Below are 25,394 nucleotides of genomic sequence, written 5' to 3' on the forward strand. Positions count from 1 at the left end.
TCAGATTAGATGGTTTTGAAGTTTCCTTTGCGCCTTGTTTCCACTGTCAAACTGCAATGGAACATTGTTCAGATCATTTTGACTTTTTGATGATGCAGCCCAATTAACCCTGCAGTTGGTTTCACTAATGGGGGAAAGAGACAAAAGTAGCCATATTGAGAAGGAAAAAATGTTCCACTTACTGAAATTTTGACTGTCATGGTTGATGAAATTTTCGATCTATGCATCGTAGCAGCTTGCTACATGATTTTCTAAAAAAAATGCATACTTTCATTGTCCTTTTAAAACTGAACTTTACAATTGATGATAAAGACTAACAACATCCAGGGCACTACCATTGCTAAATACCCCACCTTAAACCTCTGATAACCCCCAGGATGATGAAGTGGACCAGCCATATAAATACTGTGGATTAAAAAACAGGTCAGAAACTGGCTATTCTGCAGCAAGTAGCCATGCATTTGTCTGGATGGGTGCAGTTCCAACATGAGAAGCTTGGCACCACCCAAAACAAAGCAGCCTGCTTGATTTGCACACCACCTAGTACCTTAAACATTCAATCCATCACCACCGGCACACTGTGGCTACAGTGTATACCACCTACAAGATGCACTGCAGAAATTCACCAAAGCTCTCTCAGAAGGACCTTCATGCTTCTTCATTGTCGCAGATTCAAAATCCGGGAAACACTCTCCCTAACAGCACTGTGGGTGTATCTGCATCACATGAACTGCAGTGGCGCGAGGTGGCAGCTGATTGACACCTTCTCAAGAGTAATTAGGGCTGGGCAATAAATGTCTTACCAGTGATGCCCATATCCGATGAACAAATAAATAGAAGGTTGGGTGGAACTGTACTCACCTGGTTCCATCCTGTCATAGCCAGAGAATCACCTGCTATAGCTTAACATCTTACACCTGCACTGTTACTACTGGTCCCCCAAGGATCTATCTTTGGCTCCCTATTATTCATTTGCATACACCAACTCCGTTCCTCTGCCTGGTAACTGTGCGAGGCTGAACCAGCGGGTTTGGAACCTTGGTGTCATATTTGACCAAAATAAACTGCCATACCAACCATATCTCAGAGCCTTTACTATTTCCACCTCTACTCGACTCAGCCCAACTTCAACTCATCTGCTGCTGAAACTCTCATCTGTGCCTTCACTACCTCTAGATTTGATTATTTCAACACACTCCAGTTTCCTACCCTCCATAAACTATTGGTCATCCAAAATTCTACTGTCTTTTTCCTAACTCGCACGAAGTCCTATTTGCCAATCTCCCCTGCTTTCTGGCCTACACTGATTTCCCATTAAGTAGTACCTCTATTTTAAAATTCTCCTTTAAAGGCCTCATCCCTTCTTAACTCTGTACACTCCTCTAGCCCCACAACCTTCCAAATCTGGCCTTTTGCCAATTTAAAATCACTCTACCATTGGTGGTACTCCCTTCAGCGGCCAAGGACCTAAGCTCAGAGTTCCCTCCATAAAACTTCTCTCTCGCCATATAACAGGCTCATTATAACCAACCTCTGATCAAGCTTTTGGTCATTTGTCCATGTTGCTCGATGTCAAAATTTACTCGATAATGCTCCCATGAAGCATTTTGGAACGTTTTACTGTTAAGTGCTACCTAAGTGCAAGTTGCTGTTGAGATGGAACTGTGGCTCTGTCTGCCTGCTCCAGTGATTCAGATAAACATAAAAGATCCTAAGGAATTATTCAAAGAGTACCAATTTGTTGATCAACAGAATCAACATCATCTTTCATCACTTTGATGACGATTGAGAGTAAACTGATGGGGTGGGGAATTGGCCAGATGGGATTTGCCCTGTCCTTTATGGACAGACTGTGCCTGGACATTTTTTTTCCACACTGTCGTGTAGATGCCAGTATTGTAACTGTACTGGAACAACTTGACTCAGAGTGTTGTAGCTGGTTCTGGAGCACAAGTCTACAATACTACAGCTAGGATGTTGTCAGGGCCTATACAGTACCTTCCATCATTTCTTGTCTCACGTGGAGTCATATTGAATGGGCTGAAGACTAGCATCTGTGAAGCTTGGGACCTCAGGAGGAGGTCAAGAAAGATCAACTCAGCCCTTCTAGCTGAAGATCATTGCAAACGTTTCAGTCATGCCTTCTGCACTGACAAGCTGGGCTCAGCCATCATTGAGAGGATGAGGATGTTTGTGGAACCGCCAACTCCAGTTAGATGTTTAATTGTACATAATAGTGACTGCACTCCAAAAATAATTAATTGGTAATGCAACACTTTGGGATGGATGCCTTACGTATGTGGCCTGATGTTTACAAGTGCATGTCAAAAAAAATGTCTGAATTCAAACTCAGGTTTTCAAGGAATCCTTTCTTAATGAAATGTATCACAAACACTTATAACGCTTAACTAAAATAAACTGGTGAAACAATTGTGATAAACTTTCCAATTTTTTTTTAAAAACTTAAATATTTTAACTGGTGCAACAAAATTTCTGTTAAGTTTCCCAAAACAAATGTTTAATAAATACAAAAGTTGTCAGGCAATCACAAAGTTCTGGCTTCAAGTCCGAATCTAGAGCCTGAACACAAAATTAAGGCTGACGCTCCAGTGTAGTACTGAGGGAATGCTGTACAGTCAGAGGTGCCGTTTTTCAGATGGGATGTTAAAAACGAGACCCCCTCTGCCTTTTTGGGCGGATGTTAAAGATCCATGGCTCTATTTCGAAAGAGAGCAGAGGAATTATCCTTGGTGTCCTGGCCAATATTTATTCCTCAATCACCATCACAAAAACAGATTATCTGGTCATTAATACACTGCTGATTGTGGGAGTTTGTTATGCGCAAACTGGCTGCCATGTTTCCCACAACATTGACGACAGTTCAAAAGCACTTAAATGGCTGAAAAGCACACCGGGACTTCTGGTGGTCACGAAAACCACTATGCAAATCTTTTCTTTCTTTATGCATGACGATAGTACTACTGAATAACCTTTTCATTTTGTATTTTCTGATATTACATAGTCACTGCATCGAGACAACCTGCACTCAAATCACTTCATTGACAAGACTCATGGATTGGAAGGAAAAAAGTACTTTGTTAAAAAAACAATGTTAGATGACCTTTAAGAAATATTGTGCAGCATCAAGTTTTGAAAGATTTTACAATGGCCTTATACCAGGGTCAATGAAACAAACAAAAACACAGAGGGTTAAATATCAGACATAGGAACACTATAAATGAGTTTGGGCCATTTCAATTCAGTTCTTAATGGGCACAAACCTATAGCACAAAATCTACCCATGCCTTGGCATTAATTAGCAATATTGCTCAGACAGGCCCATAATAATTGACCAGAAAAATCCACAATGCAGCAACAAGTGTTGAGATTGGGACTGAAATGTATTCAGATAGAGCAGGGAATTCTGCTGATTGTACTCTCTGATCTGGGCGGGGGTACTTAATGCTAAGGCCATGAGCTAGAAAAGGTTCTGATAGCCCTAACTATCGCTTTGCAAAGTGAGTTAGCTTACATTTTACTTATGTTCAGATGTATAAAATATACATGAAGGATGTTATGAAAATAACAGGTTTCTTTTAGGTAAAAATATAGAATTAATTTAGGAAATACAAATGCTCACAATTTTGATTTAATACACTGCAAACTTTGCTCAATATCCCAATGGAGAATCAAACAAGTATCAAACAAACTTTATGCCCTCATTTGCTTTCCTTTCATTCGATGGTTGGAAATATTGATTAATAATTGAAATCACAGAATTTTAACGGCACAGAAGGAGGCCATTCGGCCCATCATGTCCGCAACGGCTCTCCAAATGAGCATTATGACCTAATGCCATTGCCCTGCCTTTTCCCCGTACCCTTGTACATAATTTGAACAGAAACAATCATCTAATGCCCTCTTGAACGCCTTGATTGAACCTGCCTCCACCACACTTCCAGGCAGTGTATTCCAGACCCGAACCACTCATTGTGTGGAATGTTTTAAATCAGAAATGTGAGTGTTTGTGCTTCTTTCCAGTTAATTTATTACAATTAGATAAAAATGAGAATTAAGGACCATTACAACAAGATCAAAAATCAGGTGTGCGACAATTTCTTTAAACCACAAACTTAAAACTGTTTACTTGACAAAAAAAATCTCAAATTATAGGTGTGTATGCAGGTATATGTCACAAATATCCATTTCCAATACTAATCAACATGCTTCACACCTACAGTTTTTTTTGCACATTACTTGTTAAAATTTGGGCAAAACCCAGAAGGCTGCTTTCAACTGTTTTTAAACCTTAGCATCACGTCAATGTAATGTATTGTTCTGTTAAATTTTAAGTTTAAGTCATTTTGCCATTTCTGATTTGAAACAGATTAAATAAACACCCAATGAAGTGCTTGCCATAACCTTTCAAACTTCCCCAGATATGGGGGTGGTCTAGGATTGGAAAGTGGCAAAAGTGGCATGCTTGTTCAAAAAAGGCTGCAAGGACATCCAGTCAGTTTAACATCAGTGGTGGGTAAGGTTTTAAAAATAATAATCAAGGAAAGAATTGGAGAGGTTGGAGTTAATCAAAGAGAGCCAGCACAAGTTCTAAAAAGGTAGATTTTATGCTCGTATCATGTTTGACTAATGTAAATGATTTTTTGATGAAGTAACAGGGAATTGTAAAGCTTGAATGGGATGGATGTTGTCCATATGATTTTTAGAACATATCTGATAAAGTATCACATAAAAGACATGTTAACAAAACTGAAGCTCATGGAATAGGTAGTCAAGTGTCAGTCTGGATAAAAATTTGGTTTAAATACAGAAAACAGCAAGCCATGGTAAACAGTTGTTTTTCAAACTGGAGGATGGCAGGCAGTGATGTAAAATAAATATAAATGACGTGGATGTTGGAAGAGTAAAATTTCAAAATTTGCCAATGATATCAAACTTAGAGAATTATTCTAATCGACTGCAACAGGACACAGGTAGGCTAGCAGAATGGGAAGACAAGTGGCAGATAGAATTCAATACAGAGAAGCATGAGGTAATGCATTTTGGCAGAAGGGACAGAAAGAGGTAATACAGATTTAATGGCACAGTCCCAATGTGTGCAGAGACAGAAGGACCTGGGGATTCAAATACATAGATCTTTGAAGATGACAGGACATTTTGAAAGAGTTGCTAGCAAAGCATTTGGGATCCTGGGCTTCATAAATAGACATAGAGTACAAAAGCAGGGAGGTTATGCTGAACCTGTACAGGCCTCTGATTAGACCACAACTAGAGTACTGTGTCCAGTTCTGCTCACCACACTTTAGGAAGGGTGGGAGTGCTTGAGAGGGTTCAGAGGAGATATGTCAGAATGCTTCAAGACATGAAGAATTTTAACTAACAAGAATAGTTTGGAGAAACTGAGGTTGTTCTTGGAGCAAAGGAAGTTGATGGAAAATTTGATAGTGGTGTACAAGATTATGACATAAAATTGACAAAGAAAAGCTGTTCCCATTAGCTGATGGTACAAGGACTTGGGAACTCAGATTTAAAGTCTTGGACAACTGGTTCAGGGGGATGCAAGGAAGAATTTTTTGAATCCAGCAAGTGTATGACCTGCAATTTGATGCTTGGTGGAGGAAGCAAAGACAACCAATGATTTCTGTAAGAAACTGGATGGGGACTTGAAGTAAATAAACTTGCAGGGCTACAGGGATAGAGTGGGGGAATGGGACTGACTGGATTGCTCTACAGAGAGCCAGCATGGACTTGATGGCCTAATGGCCCCCTTTGACACCGTGAATGAAGTGATAGGTCGCACTAAAAAACGGCTGTCATTGCCTGCAAAACATTTTATGCATAACTGCAGTATTCAGAAATTCCAAATTACTCTGCATCCGAAGTGTTGGAAATCCTAGTATTTGTAGCTGAATATCATAATGCACCCAAACACTTGCTCTTTAGACAAATGTATGATGAGAGAATGTTCTACAGTAATGATAACATGCTTTCTACAGATTTGCACTTTGATTCAAACATTTACTAACAGGTCAATAATGTAAAGCTATTATTTGCAGTAATTCCTAGCAACATGTTACTTAAGGCTCGCAATAAGACTACTGCAATTTCTGGCCACAAATTAAGTAATGGGACTGGTACATGCTGTCTGCACCCTGAACTGAGAAAGTAACTAAACTGAAAAGTTCAACATGCCAGACTTGCAACTAGCAAACATCACAATTAATAACAATTATTTCATTCTAGCCTGAATTTTGGCTTGGAAACATACAGCAAATTTTACAACATGCTTTAGTGTTTTAAAAATACAATTCTCGATACCTGACTTTGAGGTTTCTCGGTGATAGTATTTGTAGCAGTTACTTTCAAGGGTAGCAAGTTTGTGTAATTAAATTCGTTACCTCTGATCTTTGTCCTTAAGTTCACACTAATTAAATCTAAAACTAAGGCTGAAAGAAAAATCAGCAATACAAGTACACAATTTCATGCATTAGAAACATAGAAAAATAGGAGTTGGTCATTCGGCCCTTCGAGCCTGCTCCGCCATTCAACATGATCATGGCTGATCCTCTATCTCAACGTCATACTCTCGCTCTCTCCCCATACCCCTTGATGTCTTTAGAGTCTAGAAATCTATTTCTTTCTTAAATATATTCAGTGACTTGGCCTCCACAGCCCTCTGACATAGAGAATTCCAAGGGTTCACCACTCTCTGAGTGAAGAGGTTTCTCCTCATCTCAGTCTTAAATGGCCTACCCCGTATCCTGAGATTGTGACCCCTTGTTCTAGAACCCCCCCCCCCCCCCAAGCCAGAGGAAACATCACCCCTGTATAGAGTCTGCCCAGCCCTGTCAGAATTTTATGTTTATGAAACAGGCTTCTGCTGAAAAAACTATTTTTAATGAAAATTGATAGCTTTTTAATAGTTTTACTTAAGCACCTGCCTATATGTGGAACAATGTATTTTAAACTTACAGAAAACACATTACAGGCAATAGAATGTTGAAAATATTTTAATGCACATCCAATAGACATGAATCATAAAATAGGGAAGCTTCCTTTTCTAATAAGCTGCTAAATTCTAAAAGTAGCTTTCAAATACTTGGCTAATTATAATTCCTGGATAGGTCCCATCTTGTACACAACATTCCAAAAGTTTTAAAAAAGTCAGCAAGTAAAACACACCAAGCTGCAAATAAATTCAGCACAGTATACATCTAAATTTCCTCGGATTATTAATGCAATCATTCGCTATATAAAAGACCTCAAGGATTTTTAAAAAAAGTCAAGTAGAATCGATTAAATTGAGGCTGTGTAATTTTTAGACAAATGTGAGCAGGCAAAAGTTCTGTTACAAAACAACCTCCGTGAAGAGCCAAAATTGGGCCAATGCCCAGCCCCCAACAATCATTCAATCTCTCCTAAAGGCTAATGACCTCACTTCCTTTGACATCAGCATGCTTGACTGGGGGATGGGACAGTGACAGCAGAAAGCAGCAAACCCAGTTTCAAGATTGGTGGGAAACGCTTCAATGAACCCAAGCAGACTTACCAATCATACAATTGCAGCCTATTGCAGGGTTTATCATTTTATTTTAAAGAACAGCAAAAGAAAAGCTTACGGAACAGAAGCTTCAGCAGAGCTGCTATCCAAGAGCGCACTTCCTTTATTTCTAATCACCTCACAAAAGCTCTGCACGAACAGATAAGCAAGCGAAACATTCCACGGTCGCTTACAGTATAACCTACCTCGAAAGTGTAGAAGGCCCGTGGGCTGGAAAGGCCCATTCGAACTGGCTGCATCCACCACCATCCTGCTACCAGGTCTGTTACATGTCAACATCTAGCCTATACCAGCAGAACAAGCTGTTCCTTAAGGCAAGAAACCAGCTTCCATTTTAGCACAAAACACTCAGAAAATGAAGCTACACCGAAGGGAAGAGGCTAGTTAGTGATGTCAGCACCCAGCAGAAAGCTGATTGGGTAGTAATGACTACATAAAATGACACTAACAAACTGCAAATAGAAAAGCATTTCTGATTGGCCATCACTGTGCATTAAGTGCATACATTGATCAGATTACTGCTCAACTCTTCGTTCCCCAGGTTTAATTAGAGCAAGCAATAGTTCCTTCAAAGGAAACACATATATATTTAAAAATCAGATTTGAAATCTTGGATAGGCTACGCATCAGATTTTATATGACACTATTTTCTTTTTTCTCTTAAACTCCCCCCTTGCTCATTTTAAATAAAAACAAATCTAGCTCATATATTAATCAATCCTTTAATTAGATCACCATGCATTGTTCATCAGTAAAGGAAAGTTGAAGCCTACCATTTAAAAGGTGCTGTGTAAGTCAATTTGGATTTGGCAATGTCCAGGTCTAGCAAATGAATTACTTTTTAAGCAATGACAGTCTTAGGTGACTACAATGCATTTCCACCATGACGTGTGACCCCATTTCACTAATTGTTTCACCTACATCTGTGAAGACTATGACACCCCATCCACCACCTTATACATTTATTCCCTCCACCACCAACGCACAGCAGCAGCAGTGTGGACCATCTACATGATCCATGCAGCAACACACCAAGCCTCCTTCGACAACAACTTCCAAACCTACGACTTCACCTAAATGGACAAAGGGAGCAGATGCATGGGAACCACCACCTTCAAGTTCCCCTCCAAGCCACACACAATCCTGACTTGCAACTATATCGCCATCCTTTCACTATCATTGGGTCAAAATCCTAGAACTCCCTTCCTAACAGCATTGTGGCTGTTCCTACAACACAGGGACTGCAGCAGTTCAAGAAGGTGGCACGACACGACACGGCCCCCTCAAATTATTTTGAATTCTCTAACTTTTATAGAGAAATAAATACTTGTGCTGTGTTATTTGTTGTGAGGTGGGGGGTCGTTTGTACCTTTCGACACTGGAGGGGGAACCTCAGAAGCAAAAATGTTGAGAACCCTTGTGCCAAACAATGGCACACGACAGAGAGACAGGGGTCACCTCTACCTGCCACTCTTCACCCGCACTTCAAATTTTACCTAAGTAAAGCAACTGAAATTTGTTCTCCTGCTTTCCTGAACATCGAGAAACCACTGCTGAAACTGCGAGAAGCTAACGGCAAACCTTCCAGCATTTCAGCTGACTGAACAGTGCAATGCATCCTGAAAATTGGGTACAAAGCACATGTTCAAACTGCACAATCTAAATTTAACTAACCAAATCATAGCTCTGGGCAAAAATATCAATGTTAGCCCAGGCTTTTGTGAATGGTCAATGACAACATTAAAAGGAGACAATTCAATGGATAAATTTAATTGTGTTATTCAAGTATGTATTTTTTGCTTTTGTTTAAAATATAAACAATGGACATTAGAAATTTCAGTTGGTGAGAATAATATGGCCAATATTTTCAGCATGCATTTGGAGTGCTTTGTAGGGAAACAATAATACATGTGGTGTTGGAACAAAGAGCCATGGCAGGCCATTGCTCTGATCAACACTGGAAATGCTATGTAGTGTCATCCAAAGACATGACAAAGTACCATGCCAGGCAAATGTGAAAGATTTAACACTGGAATTCAAATTCCTGTTTATGTAACAGTTTTCAAAGGAATTCACAAGAATTTTAATATACTATGGATATCTGTGCAAACATATGGCAGTAATGAAATTGACAGTTCTAGCCACATCCAACTATTCTTATATCACAACCTCTGTTGCATCATACCTTTGTAAGAACTCAACACATTTGACACATGCATCCCATAAAAGCATGTAGTATACACATCCTGGGCACACAATTACTTTCCCAGGAGATCCAAATATAAATCTAACTCTGGTGTATCAGTACTCACCATCAGCAATTAGCTGTGGTCATGGCACATCCTAAGCATTTTGGAACATGAGCAGACACAAGTGATCCAATCTTACAGACATCACCAAGTGCAAGCAACAGTTCCCCACCAGTACCTTGTCTTAATAAACAACATGAATAAATCTTGCACATTTTAAAATACAAGGTCCCTCTCGAGCACAGAGTTGCAGAAATCTATGTACTGCAATATAACCTCCCCTGTTTTTCTGATCAGTTAACCATATCATAGAATGTTATAACAAAATACATCCTCCCTCACAGGCAATCATCAAGCATTGTGATAACTAATGTGGAACCATTCTAGCTTGCAAATACACACTACTTTCCACATAACATACAGTCCTGTCTGAAAAATTCAAAACTGCTTGTGCCAAAAAAATGTTATAGTTTAAACTAAGTCACACAGTAAAGTGGAAATTTGACTGTAAAAATTAATTCAGATAATTTGAATAAAGAATAGGCTGTCTAAAAATGATCATAGCTAACCAAGCTGTCAGCATTTTAATTTACAAAAGTTGCTCAAATAGAACTCAAAACCCTAATTAGTTAAACAAAATACCATAAAGATGGCAGGGCATTTTGTGTGTTACAGCTGTAGCATGTTAGCGCTAGCAGCGCTAGTGGACACCTGTGAGATACACAGCAACCACATCTGCAGGAACTTCAGCTCAGAGTTGGTGAGCTCGAGTCTGAGCTTTGGACACTGATGCATCAGGGAGAGGGAAAGCTACCTGGAAACTTTAGTCACATCCCTTAAGCTAGGTACTTCAGGTTTGGTCTGTGGACAGGTACAGGAGGGTGTGACTACGAGTGAGGCAGGTATGAGGATCTAGGAAGTAGGAAGAAAGACAATTACATCAATTAGTTCGAGGAGACTTAAGCTCACCCAGTATGGATATTGGGCAAATAGTGTGACAAATCAGATACAGTAGAAGGGTCCAGACAAATGATGGTGAGATAGAATTAAGTGTCATCAGCATACACGTGGAACTTGTTGTGTTCTTGGATAATATCACTAAGGGGTAGCATGTAGATGAGAAATAGAAGGGGGCCCAAGGATAGGTCCTTGGGGGGGACTCCACAGGCAACAGGGCAGGAGTGGGAAGAAAAACCATTACAGGTGATTCTCTAGCTACATTTAGATGGGTAAATTGGAACCAAGCAAGGGCAATTCCACCCAGTTGAACAAGAGGAGAGGTGTTAGAAGATGATGGTGTGGTCAACTGTATTGAAAGATGTAGCAAGTCAAGGAGGATTAGGAGGGATTATTTACCACAGTCATATCATGTGTGACTTTCATGAGGACTATTTTAGTGCAGTTGAGTACAGTCCCACTCAGGCGGCTGATGGTGGAAAGGCATTGGAAGACGATGGAATGACCAACTGTGTCAAGACTGCAGACAGGTTGAGAAGAATGAGGAGGGATTGTTGACCTTTGTCATAGTCTAACAGTATAGCACGTCACTTTGAAGAGTCTTTTCGGTACTGTGACGGTGCTGGAAACCTGATTGGAGAGATTCAAACATGGAGTTCTGGGAAAGATGGACATGGATTTGAGGCAACAACACATCCAAGGACAAAAGCAAAATACTGCGGATGCTGGAAAACAGAAACAAAATCAAAAATTGCTGGAAAAACTCAGCAGGTCTGACAGCATCTGTGGAGAGAAAGAAAGAGTTAACATTTTGAGTCCAGATGACTCTTCTCCAGAACTAAAGAGTAGGAATGTGATGAAATATATACTGTTTAAGAGAGGGTGGAACAGGTGAAGCTGGATAGAAGGCTAGTGATAGGTGGTGGCAAAGGGGAGATTCCAAAAGATGTCATAAACAAAAGGTCGAAGGGGTGTTGATGGTGGTGATACTAGCTAAAGGAGGTGCTAATGGTGACATTACCATTCACCATTAGCACCTCCTTTAGCCAGTATCACCACCATCAACACCCCTTCGACCTTTTGTTTATGACATCTTTTGCAATCTCCCCTTTGCCTCCACCTATCACTGACCTTCTATCCAGCTTCACCTGTTCCACCCTCCCTTAAACAGTATATATTTCATCACATTTCTACTTCTCTTTAGTTCTGAAGAGTCATCTGGACTCAACGTTAACTCTCTCCACAGATGCTAACACATCTGAGGACTTTGGATAGGAAAAGGAAACTGGGTGGTAGCTTGCAAGGACAGGGGTCATGGATTGGTTTTATTTTGAAAAGGATGGTGACAACAGATTTGAAGGACGTGGAGTGGGTAACCATAGCTGATGAGAGGGATGTGTTAACAATAGCAGCTAACATGGGCCGCAGGAAAGACAGCTGAATGGTTAACAGTTCCGTTGGAATAAGATCAAGCGAGCTAGGATGTGGGTCTCATGGACAAGGTGAACTCGGAGAGACCAAGGCAGGGGATGGGATAGAATCTACAGAAAGATGTGAGGTCAGGGCTAGAGCAGCAGCAGGGAACATTTAAAGTTTGGTTCAGCAGGCTAGGGAAAGGGCAGGAAACAGAACTGATGACAAAAAGTCCATGAGTTCCTTAACCTTGTTGTTGGAGGCAGGGGAGAGTGATTTACGAAAACAGCTTGTGAAGTCAGGGATCATCTTTACATTCCTGGATAATTTTTGAGTGGAGAGCAGTTTTGGCAATGGAGGGCAGGACTCAACAATGCTATCTGTGGTTCAGCCTGATCTGGCAATGAGTGATTAGCTCAGTTGTCTACCAAGCATGCTCAAATCTGTGTTCTTTAACTTTAAGGCAGTGGAGGTGAGGGGCATACCAGTGAACGACAAGAGTGAGAGAGAACGTAATGGTCCAAATGGAGACAAAGGCATCAAAAGCGGAGAGATCAAGTATCTTAATAGTGGTAATGTAGGCTATATAACAGCCCATTTGCAACAGCTTTTTAAATAGCACATTTAACCCAATAAAATGGCCCAAGGCTCCTCATAGAAGCAATAGAAAACAAAATTAGACACCAAGACAGATAAGGTGATATTAGTGCGGAAGGCTAAAAGCTTGTTCTAAGAGGTAGGTTTAAAGGAGTGTCTTAAAGAGAAAGATAGAAAGTTAAGTTTAGGGAGTGAATTCCAGAGCTTAGGGCCCAGGTAGCTGAAGGCACAGCCACCATTGGTGGAGCAATTAAAATCAAGGATGCTCAAGAGTCCAGAACTGGATGAGCACAGACATTGAGGGTTGAGGGGCTGGAGATGACAAAGATAGGGAGGGGTGGAGCCATGGAGGGGCTTGAAAACTAGAATGAGAATTTCAATATTGTGTTGCTTGACCGGGAGTGAAAGCAGGCCAGCAAGCACAGAGATACTAAGTGAATGGGACTTGATATGAGCAAGGACACGGGCAGCAGAGTTTCGGCTCAAGTTTATGGAGAGTAGATTGTGGAAAACCAGCCATAAGTGTATTGGAATTACCAAGTCTAGAGATTAAAAAAGACATGATCGAGCGTTATCAGCAGGTGAGCTAAGCCAGGGATGGTTGGGCGATGTTACTGAGGTGGAAATAGGGGGCCTTAGTGATGGCGCACATATGTTATCGAAAGCTTATCTTGGGTCAAACATGGCACCAAGGTCATGGACAGTTGTTTTGGTCTCAAACAGTTGCCAGGGAGAGGAATGGAGCCGGTAGGTAGGGAACGGACTTTGAGGTGGGGACTGAAGATACTGGCTTCAGTCTTCCCAATATTTAATTGGAGGAAATTTCTGCTCATCCAGTAGTGAATGTCAAATAAACAGTCTGATAACTTAGCCACAGTGAAGGAGTGAGCGAGGTCATGGTGAGGTGCAGCTGGGTGTCATCAGCGTGCATGTGGAAACGAACAAACTATGCTCTCAGATGATGTTGCCAAAGAGAGCATTTAGATGAGAAATAGGAGGAAGCTAAGGTAAGATCATTGAGGAACACCAGAGGTCACAGTGTGGGAACAGGAAGAGAAGCTATTGCAAGCAATACTCTAACTACGAACAGATAGATAAGAATAAGCGACCAGTGAGTGCGGACCACCCAGTTGGACAACAACGGAGAGGTGTTGGAGGAGAATGGCGTGGTCAACTGTGTCAAAGGTTGCAGACAGGTCAAGAAGGACAAGAAGGGATAGTTTACCTTTGTCACAGTAACATGGGATGTCATCTGTGACTTTAATAAGATCCATTTTAGTACTGTGGCAAGGGCAAAAACCCGATTAGATGGATACAAACCTGGAGTTCCGGGAAAGACGGGCATGGAGTGCACACGTCAAAGTCCACAAAAAAAAACAAACATGACCAAATCATTTGTTTTAGGTTTCAGCTGAGGGATAAATGTTGATTAGAAAATCAGGGGAACTCCCCTACTCCTCTTTGAATAGTGTTGTGGAATCTTTTACATGTACCTGTGGGGGCAGAGACTTAATGTCTCAATTGAAAGTCAGCACATCAGACAGTGCAGCACTCCCTCAGTACTGCACAGTAGTGCCAGCCTAGATTATGTCCTCAAGTCCTTGAAGTGAGGCTTGAATCCATGGCCTTCTGACTCAGGTGAGAATTCTACCACTGAGCCAAGGTAGAATAGAAAGAAAAAGACATAAAAAAGAAAACAAACAGGAGGCATACAGGAAACCGGCAACAAGACAAAGACATACACAGGCAACAAACTATTTCTACTGATTTTCTATGTGCATAAAAGGAAATTTAATAATTTGGAAAAACATTGATGCCTTCAGAGTTAACTACTTAAGACTCTGAACATAAGTTTTACCTTTCAAAGGTGGTAGTTTTTGTAGTTCCCTGTTGGTACTGATATTGAACCTAGAAGAACTATGACGCTTTTCTTTCTTCACTACTGCTGTAGGTCCTGGAAACTTTATCTTTGTTAACTGTGTAGTAGGAGGGGTGCTGTTGTTGGGCCTCTTGTTTGAGATCTGCAAAAAAAAGATTTGATTTTGAGTCTTCCTGGAGAGTTTAGGCTGGTGAATAGCTTAATGATTCAACGTCAAGATTTATAAACTCTTTGTATCCCAAATCATTCACAACATTTACAATATTACAGTTCTAATTGGTAGTTTGGCTGGCTTTTCAAAAGCTGCAACTTTTATAATTTAAATCAAAACTTTCAATAATTAAAATCAACCATTTTTTAAGATATCACTTGTAGTTAATTTCAAAAATATTTTAAACAGTATGTAGGGAAACTGGTCAATGTCAATATGTTTAGTATTTTTAAAGGCAAACCAAGCAGCATATCTGAAGAGCGAAATCTAACATTAAAGAGACTCTGGAACAATTTTCATGTCCACACACTGGTACGATGTAGTTGAAAGAGAGGAAAGATTTGATACCCTCTACCAAAAATAACCAAACGTAAATCAGGATAACAAATATTTCCTATAGTTATAAAATAAGTGAACAGAATAGTTTCAAGGAAATAATACTAAAGACAAATAGTTTTGATCAGAATTTAGAAAGAACTTTTGGAAATGGATCTAGCGTTCAACATCTATGTAAAATTTCCAGTAAGTGACCAAAAAAAAATTTCTTGCCCTTCTAAATGTTACCAAAGGATTCAAACACAAACATGATATAAAGGTGCAATGCCAATTTTACTGGCAGAAATTTTATTATTGGTTCTATATTTGCAGTCACTTATTACTTATAGTCTCCAGCTATATTGCAGAAACATTAAAAATTGGAAGTTCAAAATTATTCAACTTTACTATTAATCAGTATATCCTTCTAAATACTTGCATTTGTTGCTTTTGTTGGAAGGTATCAAATCTTTCTTCTCTCAACTACAAGCTACCAGCATGTGGACATGAAATTTGTTTCAGAGTTGTCAATGTTACTCTTATGCCAGTTATTGGGATAAAATATGCAACATCTTAGATGTTCTTCCTTCTTTTCCACAAGCAGTCTCCACCAGGTCATCGATCAAAATGAGAAGCAGCATTGAACCATGAACAGGTTACACAGCAATATTAGTACAAATACCATCTATGATGATCCAATTATTCTACATTGACCCAAGTGCTCAGAAGTCCAAGTGGTGACCAATTAGCACCCAGTGAGTGATATTTCAATAAGATATTCACCATGAGCTTGTTTATAATTTGCAGTAGCAATATTGGTCTGTAGTTATCAGGTCTAATTGTTCCTTGTAGAGACACAAAACAGCCTCAATATTAACCCCCCACAACAGGCAAGAGGAGATTAGAAAATTAAATAGGCATGTGAGTCCAACCCATCACACTTTAAAAAAAAAATTACAGCAGCAGATATTAGGGTGTCTACAAGGAGGGGCAGTCAGAGGCAGGACATTTAATTAACATATTTAAAATCAGGCTCCCACAGTGCAACTGAAGGCCCAATTTAACATTTACTGGTACACACAGGTTTCCTGAGGGGTTAGGAAACTCTACAGTGAAATGAATGTGGGAATTTCCGACTCCCTAAGGCAAGTGCCTCTTTCAGCACTCATTGTGGGCCAGGAGGAATGACGATTCCCCAGTTCCTTTAAGGCTGCCTTTGGCCTGCTCCAAGCTCAAGTGCATGCTTCCTCCCCACCCACCATTACTGACCACCCTGCAGCGGATCACTTGGAATGGTGCAAAGGTCCCTGGCTGCAGCTTCCAGCCATTGGTATCTCTTCCTGTCAGCTGGCCAGAAAACGAACCCATAAGACATTAATGAGCTCATGACGTTTTCGACCTCACCCGCATCCTTCCCACCAATATTGGGACAAATGTTTCCATTTCAGAAGACAAACAAACAAGAGAGGTGAAATGAAAAAACTGGGTCATAGGATCATAGAAGGATACAGGAAGCTATTCGGCCAATCATAGTTGTGTTAGTTTTTTAATGAAGCACATGGCGCATAGAGGAGCAAAACCTGGCAGCAACTATAGTCTAAGTTCACAATATTTAAATTTTCCAACAAGAACAAAGTCATCTTGTTTGTTCTGAAGCAATTAATCCTCCAACTGCTGTATAGTCTCATTCTTTGACATATTTAGAATAGCTTATGGTAGAAACTAGATTGCTGCTAATAGGTTATTTCAATTTATGGTTATAGACTGCTAAATCTGTACCATCATAAAGCTTAAACCTTAAACTCTGCTCAAAAGGAAAAGCAAATTCAGATAAGTAAAAAATTGCTCCAGCTTCTCAGCTCCCGGATAGCTGCACTGTTTCTGCTCGTCACAATTATCGTTTTGACTTTTGCACAAGTTGACCGCCGAGCTCAACCTGCAATACCAGGTCAGGATGAGATATCAACTGTAGGTTACTAGAGTGGCCTACATCCATCTAGCTGTGAAATATCATAAGCTTCTACGCTGGCTGCAGACTGTGGACGATCTCTTATTCCTGGATTGTGTTGTCTTAAGTCATATGGGCTGTGGTCATGGCTAGCTACATGCTGGAGTAGTTTTCCAAAAGCAGATGCCTGATGCCAAAAGCAGGTGCCAACAAAAAAGGGCAACTTTCTAATCTACTGGCAAATGAAGGGGTGATTCTAGCCCTTCCCCCTTCAGCATTTCCAAGCGACCATTCCCTCTCCCACAAACTAGCCCATTCTTCAATCACCCCCAACATCTCCTTCCCTTACCACAACACTTACCTGTGCAAGCACAAGAAACAACACCTGACTTTTCACCACCTCCCTTCTCACTGTCCAGGGCCTAAACACTCCTTCCAGTTGAAAAAGTGATTTAAGTATACTTTCTTCAATGCAGCACATCTTATTCATTGCTCCCAATGCAGTCTGCTCCATACTAGGGAGATCAACTGCAGACAGGGCAATCATTTTGACAACACCTCCTCGAGTTGCACAAGAGCCTGGAGTCAGAAAGCAGAATGAGATGGTGGTATTGAGCTGGAGGAGGTTAGCAATATTGAGTAATGAGACCATGATGAAAATTATAAATTTGGAGACAGACAATGTAGAGCACCTTGTTCAGTCTACAAGAGTGACCCCAAGTCTCTGGTTTCCTGCCATTTCTGTCCCACTCTGACCTCAACCTCCTACAGTGTTCTGATGAAGCTCAGCACAAGTTTGAGGAACAGTATCGCATCTTTTGATTAGGCACCTTGCAGCCTTCCAGATTGAATTCAACAATTTCAAATCGTAACTGCCTCATTTACTTTCAAATGGCTGCTGTTGGCAATAATTTTGCTATTCCCATAACACTAGACCCATCTTTTCTTTCTTTTCTACCCTATAACCATCCCCTTTGTCATGCAACATCATCCCTTTTGTTATTTAATCACTCCTGCCTCCACCCTATCACAGGCCTTCCTTTTTGTTCTCCCCCCCACTTTCCTCTCTGTGCTTGCCTAAAACCTGTTACACCTCTAAATTTTTCCAGTAGTGATGATATGTTGACTTTGTTTATCTCTCCACAGATGCTGCCTGACCTGAGTATCGCTATCGTTTTCTATTTTTATAACAGAACCCTGTACTCACTCACTCTTGGATGACAATAGATGATTTGAAAATAAATGTCAAAATTATTTGAACTTCCTCTTCCCATCCCAGGAGCAAACTTCAAGTTCAATTAAAATTTGTTCAAACGCTAGATAAGACTTCACACTTGCAGTATCTCCAGTCTGAACAATGATAACATTACTTAATTGGCTAAAGTAAAGATTTACTATACTAGTAGGAAATGGAAGGAGAAATTGAAATTTAAGAAAAAAACAAAAATGGGAACAGTTGGTAAAGACCCTCGTTGCCGGCTCCCATCCTAATCACTGTTTTAGTTTGAACCAGGCTGTTTACAATCTCAACATCTTATTTGACCTGTTCTGAACTTCCAACCCCATATCATCACAAAGATCACCTACTTTCACCTCTATCCATCATCTGTTTAAACCATAATTTAATTCTTTATCACCTCCAGACATGCCTATCACAATACTTCTCAATCTGCACCACTCCTAAACTTCTGTTTATTCAAAATTCTTCTGCCTATACCTCTATTCTTGCTCATCTATATTAGCTCCCAGGCTGCCCATCTCCAAATTTAAAATTTTCATCTTTGGCCTCATCACTCAATATTGCTAACCTCCTCCAGTCCTGTATACCACATCCCAACGCTGCTTTGACTCCAGTCTCTTGAACAGCTCAAGGATGAAGTTAAGTGGGAATATTAAAATATTTTCTTTGGTTTTACAACTAACTGCAGAAATGTACTAGAGAAGGATACAGAGCAATAATAGTAAAGGAAATAGATTAAAAGGAAAAAAAAAACAACAAAAGCTCAAGGTGGATATGCACTGAGTCTTAATAGCGTGCGCTCCAGACTGTTGAAAGAAATCATGTCGGATTTAGCAAAAGTTCTGGTCACAACTTTTTCAATCTTCATTAAGTATGAAAATTCTTTTATGGGGCTTTTGTTCAAGAAAGGAATAAAAGAATAAACTGGGTAACTCTATGCATTTTGTCAACAAATAATGTTAGACATGAATCTAGAAATTAGCAAGCACTTAGAAATATGTGGGTTAATCAATGACAGCATTGATATGGTAAAAAGCAATGTTTGCCAAATTTCAGTTTTTCTGAAATGTTCAATTTGATTAAAGGGGTGCAATGCATATGAATTTTTAGAAGGCATTCAGTAAGGTTTCAAGAAACAGTCATATGGTTACATGAAAAAAATACAGCAGCCATCAATTAGTAAGTTAGTTGATGGAAGGGATACAAAATTAGGGTAAATTGGGATTGCTCAGATTGGTGCTGGGTTGGGAGTGGCATATGCCAAGGTTGTTGCTTGGTCTGTTCTCTATACATATATAAATGATTTGGATTTAGGCCAATGGAGCACATTAAGTTTAGATGACAAAATTATGGGGATTAGCAAACATGTACTTTAAAGACAGGTTAGACAGCTTACACATGCAAGTAGATTAAATGTGAGGTTATACACTTTGGGAGAACAAGGAATGGAGTACACAATTAATGAAAAGCCACTGAAGGGAGCCACTGAAGGGGTTGCATTTGCAAGTAAATAAAGACATACGTCCAAGTCCAAAAAAGCGTTTTGAGTTTTATAAAGAGAAACAGAGTACAAGAATAAGTAGGGAAATAAGTAATACATTTTTACAAAACAACTGTTGGGCCCAGAATTATTGTGCAAAGTTCTAGGTGCCCCCTTATATGAGTGATACTAAATTGATTGAAAGAGCTGACAATTACATGATGGGCCAAAGGTCTCTTTCTGTATTCAAACAATCAACGTTTTGTATTTCAGAACTGTAGCATTGTTAAGCATTGTCCATTTGCCCTGCAATCCATGACAGGCACTCTTTCAAATTTTGAGAATTACATTTTTAAAATATCACAGATTAAAAGCCAAATGGTTTTCAAATTCAACAACGGACTAAGTTCTGGTATTTGGGCTGAAATTGGGCATCACAATTTAGCTATAATCAGCATAGAGACCAAACAGAAGGGTGGGGAAGGGCAACATGATAAATTCCACCTGTCTTTGACTTATCAATGCAACCATGGATTCAATAGCCAAACAACAAGGTATTTACCCTATGATTAAGTTTAATTGTGTGTGTGCTTAATTATACAATATTTTCATATTTTAATGCCTCATACTTTAATTATTTCATTTAAAAAATTTTATTAAACCTTCAGATTCCTTGGGATATTGCTTATTGAGTCTGCAAAAAGCAGGTCAAATCCTGTCTGGCCAATTACTGCCCCATCAATCTACTCTCAACCATCAAAGTGAGCAAAGGCATCAAGTGATTTTTTAAAAAAAAGAGTCACTTATTCACCAATAGCCTGCTCACTGATGCTCAATGAATTTCTGAGCACCATTCAGCTCCTGGCCTCTTTACAACCTTGTTTCAAACATGGCAGAAACAGCGGAGTTCTTGAGGTGAGGTAATATAGCAGTCTCCATCCTCAACATCAAGGCAGCATTTGACAGAGTATGACATCTACTAAAATTGAAGTCAGTGGGGTCTGGGGAAAAATTCTCCACCAGCTAGAGTCATACATAGTATAGAGGAAGATGGCTTTGCTAGCTGGAGGCCAATCAACTCAGCACAGGGCATTGCTGCAGGAGTTCCTCAGGACAGGGTCCTAGGCCCAACCGCCGTCAGCTGTTTTATCAATGACCCTTGCCCAAACATAAGATCAGAAGCAGGATGTTTGATGTTTGCAGTGTTCAGTGCTATTCGGAACTAATTTAAAGCAATCCATCCCAAATGCAGCAAGACCAGGACAACTGTCAGTTTATGCTGGTAAGTGGCAAGTAAGCTCAGGCTGATAAGCTGCAAGTAACATTTGTGCCACACAAATACCAAGCAATGACCATCTCCAACAAGAATATCTAACTACTTCACCTGACATTCAATGACATTACCATTGCTGAATACCTGACCATCAACAACTGGAGGGTCACCAATGACCAGAAAAACAACTGGGCATCCTACATGAATACTGTAGCTACAAGAGCAGGTCAGAGGGCTAGGTGTTCTATGGTAAATAACACAGCTCCCTAAACCCCAAAGCCTTTTCATCACCTACAAGGATCAAGTCAGGAGTGTGGTGGAATACTCTCCAGTTACTCCCATCCGCCACCTTAAGCATTCACTCCCTCCACCACCAGTGAACTGTGGCTGCAGTTTGTACCATGTACAGGAAGCAATGCAGCAACTCAACAAGGCTTCTTTGGCAGTACATTCCAAATCCATACCTCTACTACCTAGAAGAATAAACATAGTAAGCGCATGGGAACGCCACTACTTGCAAGTTCCCCTTCAAATCATACATTGTCCTGACTTGGAAATATATCGCTATTGGGTCAAAATCTGGAACTCCTTCTCCATTTAAAAAGATGACATATCTTTTTGCCATTATTAGCTGTGGCTTACTGGCAGCATGTTCACCTGAGTCTGGAGGTTATGGATTCTTGTCCCACCAGACGCTAACACAAGATCTAGGCTGACATTCTAGTGCAGTACTAAGAGTATGTTGCCCTACTGTCAGAGGTGCTGTTTTTTGGGTCAGACAATAAACAATTATGCCCTCTCAGGTGAATATAAAAAAGATCCAATGGCACTATTCAATGATCAAGGAATTTTCACAGTGCCTGAGCAACATTTATTTTTCAACCAAACATCATTAAATCAGGTCACCTTGTCATGAACTCACTGCTGTTTGTGGAACCTTGCTGTATGCAAATTCGCTACTGCATTTCCTCCAATGAAACAACGACTGCACTTCAGCTGTAAAATGCTTTGAGAAGTCCTGAGATTGTGAAAGGAGTTATACAACTATCAATCTTTCTTCCTTCTTTGTAAAATATGTTGACATGCTGAGATAGTTTTGCCATTATGAAATATTGACAAAAATTTGTATATCAATTGTGACACAGGAAATAAGCCTATGTCAATAGGAAGTGCATACCATTAGTCTTACAATATGTAGAAATTTTAGTTGCTTTAGTATACAAAACCTCTAGCTCATGTCCAATATTCAAGAGAAAAGCATTTTTCCCACAAAATTTCAACACCCTTGATCTCAAACATGAGGCCAGTAGCAAGACAATCTGGGAACGGTTGTTTTGTACAGAGTACTGGTCAATTACAGCTAAGAATCCAAACAACACCACAATGTGGATGCAACAGAATTATCACAAAGATGAAGAACTTAATTTACATGGCTTTCAACCTAATTTATTCCATAGACTGTTTTCTCAGGTAACCAATGAATTATACACCAACAGTTCACAAAATAACAGATTACATCTATACACTCTTAGATCTCAGATCAGGCAAATATGAACACAACCTATGTTCTTTTTTTGGAGATGATGAGCAGGCGTCAGTATTGCACAATATGAATAGTGCCATTAATGTTTAAATTGAAAACAATACAGAATGTTTAAGCAATTAATAACAAAACGTCACATATTTAACTTTTTCAAGTTGAAATCTAATATGAAGATATTGACATATTTACCACCTGATATTGCCACTGCCTTATTACATATTCATAAATATCATGAATATGTTAATCAACTACTCAATGTTCTTAAGGTGTTTAAATTACATAAAATTTCATATTTAGATTTAAATACATTTCACTTGTTCTACTTGAATGTAGCTTCCCAACCTACACATTTCTAAGAAGGACTAATATATCAACAGACCACTTCTATTCTTAGTCTTTTCAAAATCAAAAAGGACACTTGCTGAAACACAAAAAGTCCACTGTAAACTGGTGGGTTTGGAGTATCAGTTCTTCTGATCCTGAACACATCAGGGAGGGAGAAAGTTACCTGGAAACCTTTTGGAGACAGTCACACCTCTTAGGTTAGGTACCTCAGATTTGATCGGTGGTCAGGGACAGGGGGGTGTGACTGTAAGAGAGGTCGGTATGGGGATCCAGAAGGTAGAAACTGAGAAACTGAAGGGCCTTAGCCCTTACAATTGTCCAACAGGTTTCATGTGCTTGCAGCTTGTGTGGACGAGAGCCAGGACTTGAGTGAGGATGAGTCAAGTGACAACAGCATCGTGGTGTAGGGAGCAAAATGGAATGTCGTTGTAGTAGGCCACAGTTTAGTTAGGTGGATAGACACTGTTCTATGCAGCTGAGAGCATGAGTCCTGAAGGCTGTGTTGTTTGCCCAGTGCCAGAGTTAAGGACATCTTGGGGCTGGACATACCAACATATGAAATAGAAGCAAGAGTAGGCCATTCAGCCCCTCAAGCCTGCTCTGCCATTCAATAAGATCATGGCTGATCTGATTGCGGCCTCAATTCCACATTCTGCCAACCTCTAATAATCTCTTGTTAGTCAAGAATCTATCTACCTCTGCCATAAAATTATTCAATGACCTGCCTCCACTGCTCTCCTGGGAACAATGTTTCAAAGATTAAGGAGAGGAACTTAGTGTTGGAGGGGAATGATCCAGTTGTCGTGGGCACCAATAACATAGATAGGACTAAGAAAGAGGTTCTGCTAAGGGAGAATGAGCAGCTAGAGGATAAATTTAAAAACAAAACCACAAAGGTAATAATCTTTGGATTCCTACCCGAGCCAAGAGCAAATTGGCAGAGGGTAAATATGATCAGAGATTTGAATGCATGGCTCAAAGATTGGTGTGGCAGAAATGGGTTTCGATTCATGGGGCACTAGTGCCAATACTGGGGAAACGGGAAGTTGTACCATTAGGATGCCCTTCACCTGAACCATACTGGGAGCAGTGTACTGACGAATCATCTAACTAGGGCTGTAGAGAGGGCTGTAAACTAAATAGTTGGGAGGGTTCATGTGAGGGGAGATTTGGAAAGCTAAAGAGAAAGGACGAGATAATAGTGAAGGGTAGTCATGCAGGCAATGATAGCCAAAGTGTGTTAGGAAAGGTCAGAGCAGCAAAAAAGGTCAGGAATAGGCAAAAATAAGAGAGAATTGGGGGCTCTTTATCTGAATGCATGCAGCATTCATAACAAGATGGATGAATTGGTAGCACAAATAGAAATAAAGGAATATGATATGATAGCCATTAACGAGACATGGCTGGAAAGTGATCATGCCTGGACTTGAATATTCAAGGGTATTTGACATTTCGGAAGGACAGGAAGAAAAGGAAAAGGAGGTGGGGTAGCTCTGTTAATAAAGGATGCGATCAGTACAGTCATGAGAAACGATCTTGGTTTGGAGGAGTAAAATGTAGAATCAGTTTGGGTGTATTTAAGAAATAGCAAAACAAAGAAGTCATTGGTGGGATTGGTTTATAGGCTCCTTGATAGTATCTACACTGTAGGACAGAGTATAAATCAAGAAATAATGAAGGCTTGTAAGAAAGGTACTGTAATAATTATAGGAGATTTTAATCCTCATATAGACTAGGCGGATCAGATTGCCAAAGGTAGTCCCAAGGACGAGTTCACAGCGTGTATTCGGAACAGTTTCTCAGAAGAATACTTTGGGGAATCTACCAGGGGACACATGATTTTAGACCTGGTGATGTATAATGAGACAAAATTAATTAATGACCTCATAGTAAAGGATGCTCTAGGTAGTAGTGATCATAACATGGAATTTCATATTGAGCTTGAGGATGAGAAAATTAGATCTGAAACTAGAGTCTTAAACTCAAATAAAGGCAATTACAAGAGTAGGAAGCCAGAGTTGGCCAAAGAGGACTGGGAAAGTATGACAGCAGATAAGCAATGGCAGACATTTAAGGAGATATTTCATAACTTGCAGCAAAGATACATTCCATTGAGAAAGAAAGACAAGAAGGATGAACCAGCTGTGGTTAACAGTTGAGTATGGCATCAAATTGCAAGAAGAGCTGTACGATGATGCGAACATTATTGGTAGGCCAGAAGATTGCAAAAATTTTAGAAACCAGCAAAGGATGATCCAAAAGAGGGGGAAATTGGAACAGGAGTTGTAAACTAGCAAGAAATATAAAAAGGCTGTAAAAGCTTCTACAGAATAGCTGAAGTTAGCTTTGGTCCCTTAGAGGAGGA

General features: G+C 40.0%; 1 protein-coding gene across 8 annotated transcripts in view; it reads right to left on the reverse strand.

Moving 5' to 3' along the window:
* The window catches only part of ppp2r5ca (protein phosphatase 2, regulatory subunit B', gamma a), a 308,188-nt gene that overhangs the window by 84,166 nt on the left and 198,628 nt on the right, over window positions 1-25,394 (reverse strand). For 5 of the 8 annotated variants that reach the window (XM_078562375.1, XM_078562376.1, XM_078562368.1 and 2 more), the window contains exon 3: window positions 14,654-14,816. Coding sequence is in view for 6 of the 8 variants with exons in the window: in XM_078562368.1 (XP_078418494.1) it covers window positions 14,654-14,816 (163 nt within the window). In the remaining 2 variants the exon portion in view is untranslated. Of the gene's footprint in view, window positions 1-7,764; window positions 7,986-14,653; window positions 14,817-25,394 lie in introns of those variants that run through there. The other 3 variants (XM_078562372.1, XM_078562373.1, XM_078562374.1) reach the window with 2 other exon arrangements.

The sequence above is a fragment of the Cetorhinus maximus genome, chromosome 18 (assembly GCF_964194155.1).
Source record: "Cetorhinus maximus chromosome 18, sCetMax3.hap1.1, whole genome shotgun sequence".
NCBI lineage: Eukaryota > Metazoa > Chordata > Chondrichthyes > Lamniformes > Cetorhinidae > Cetorhinus > Cetorhinus maximus.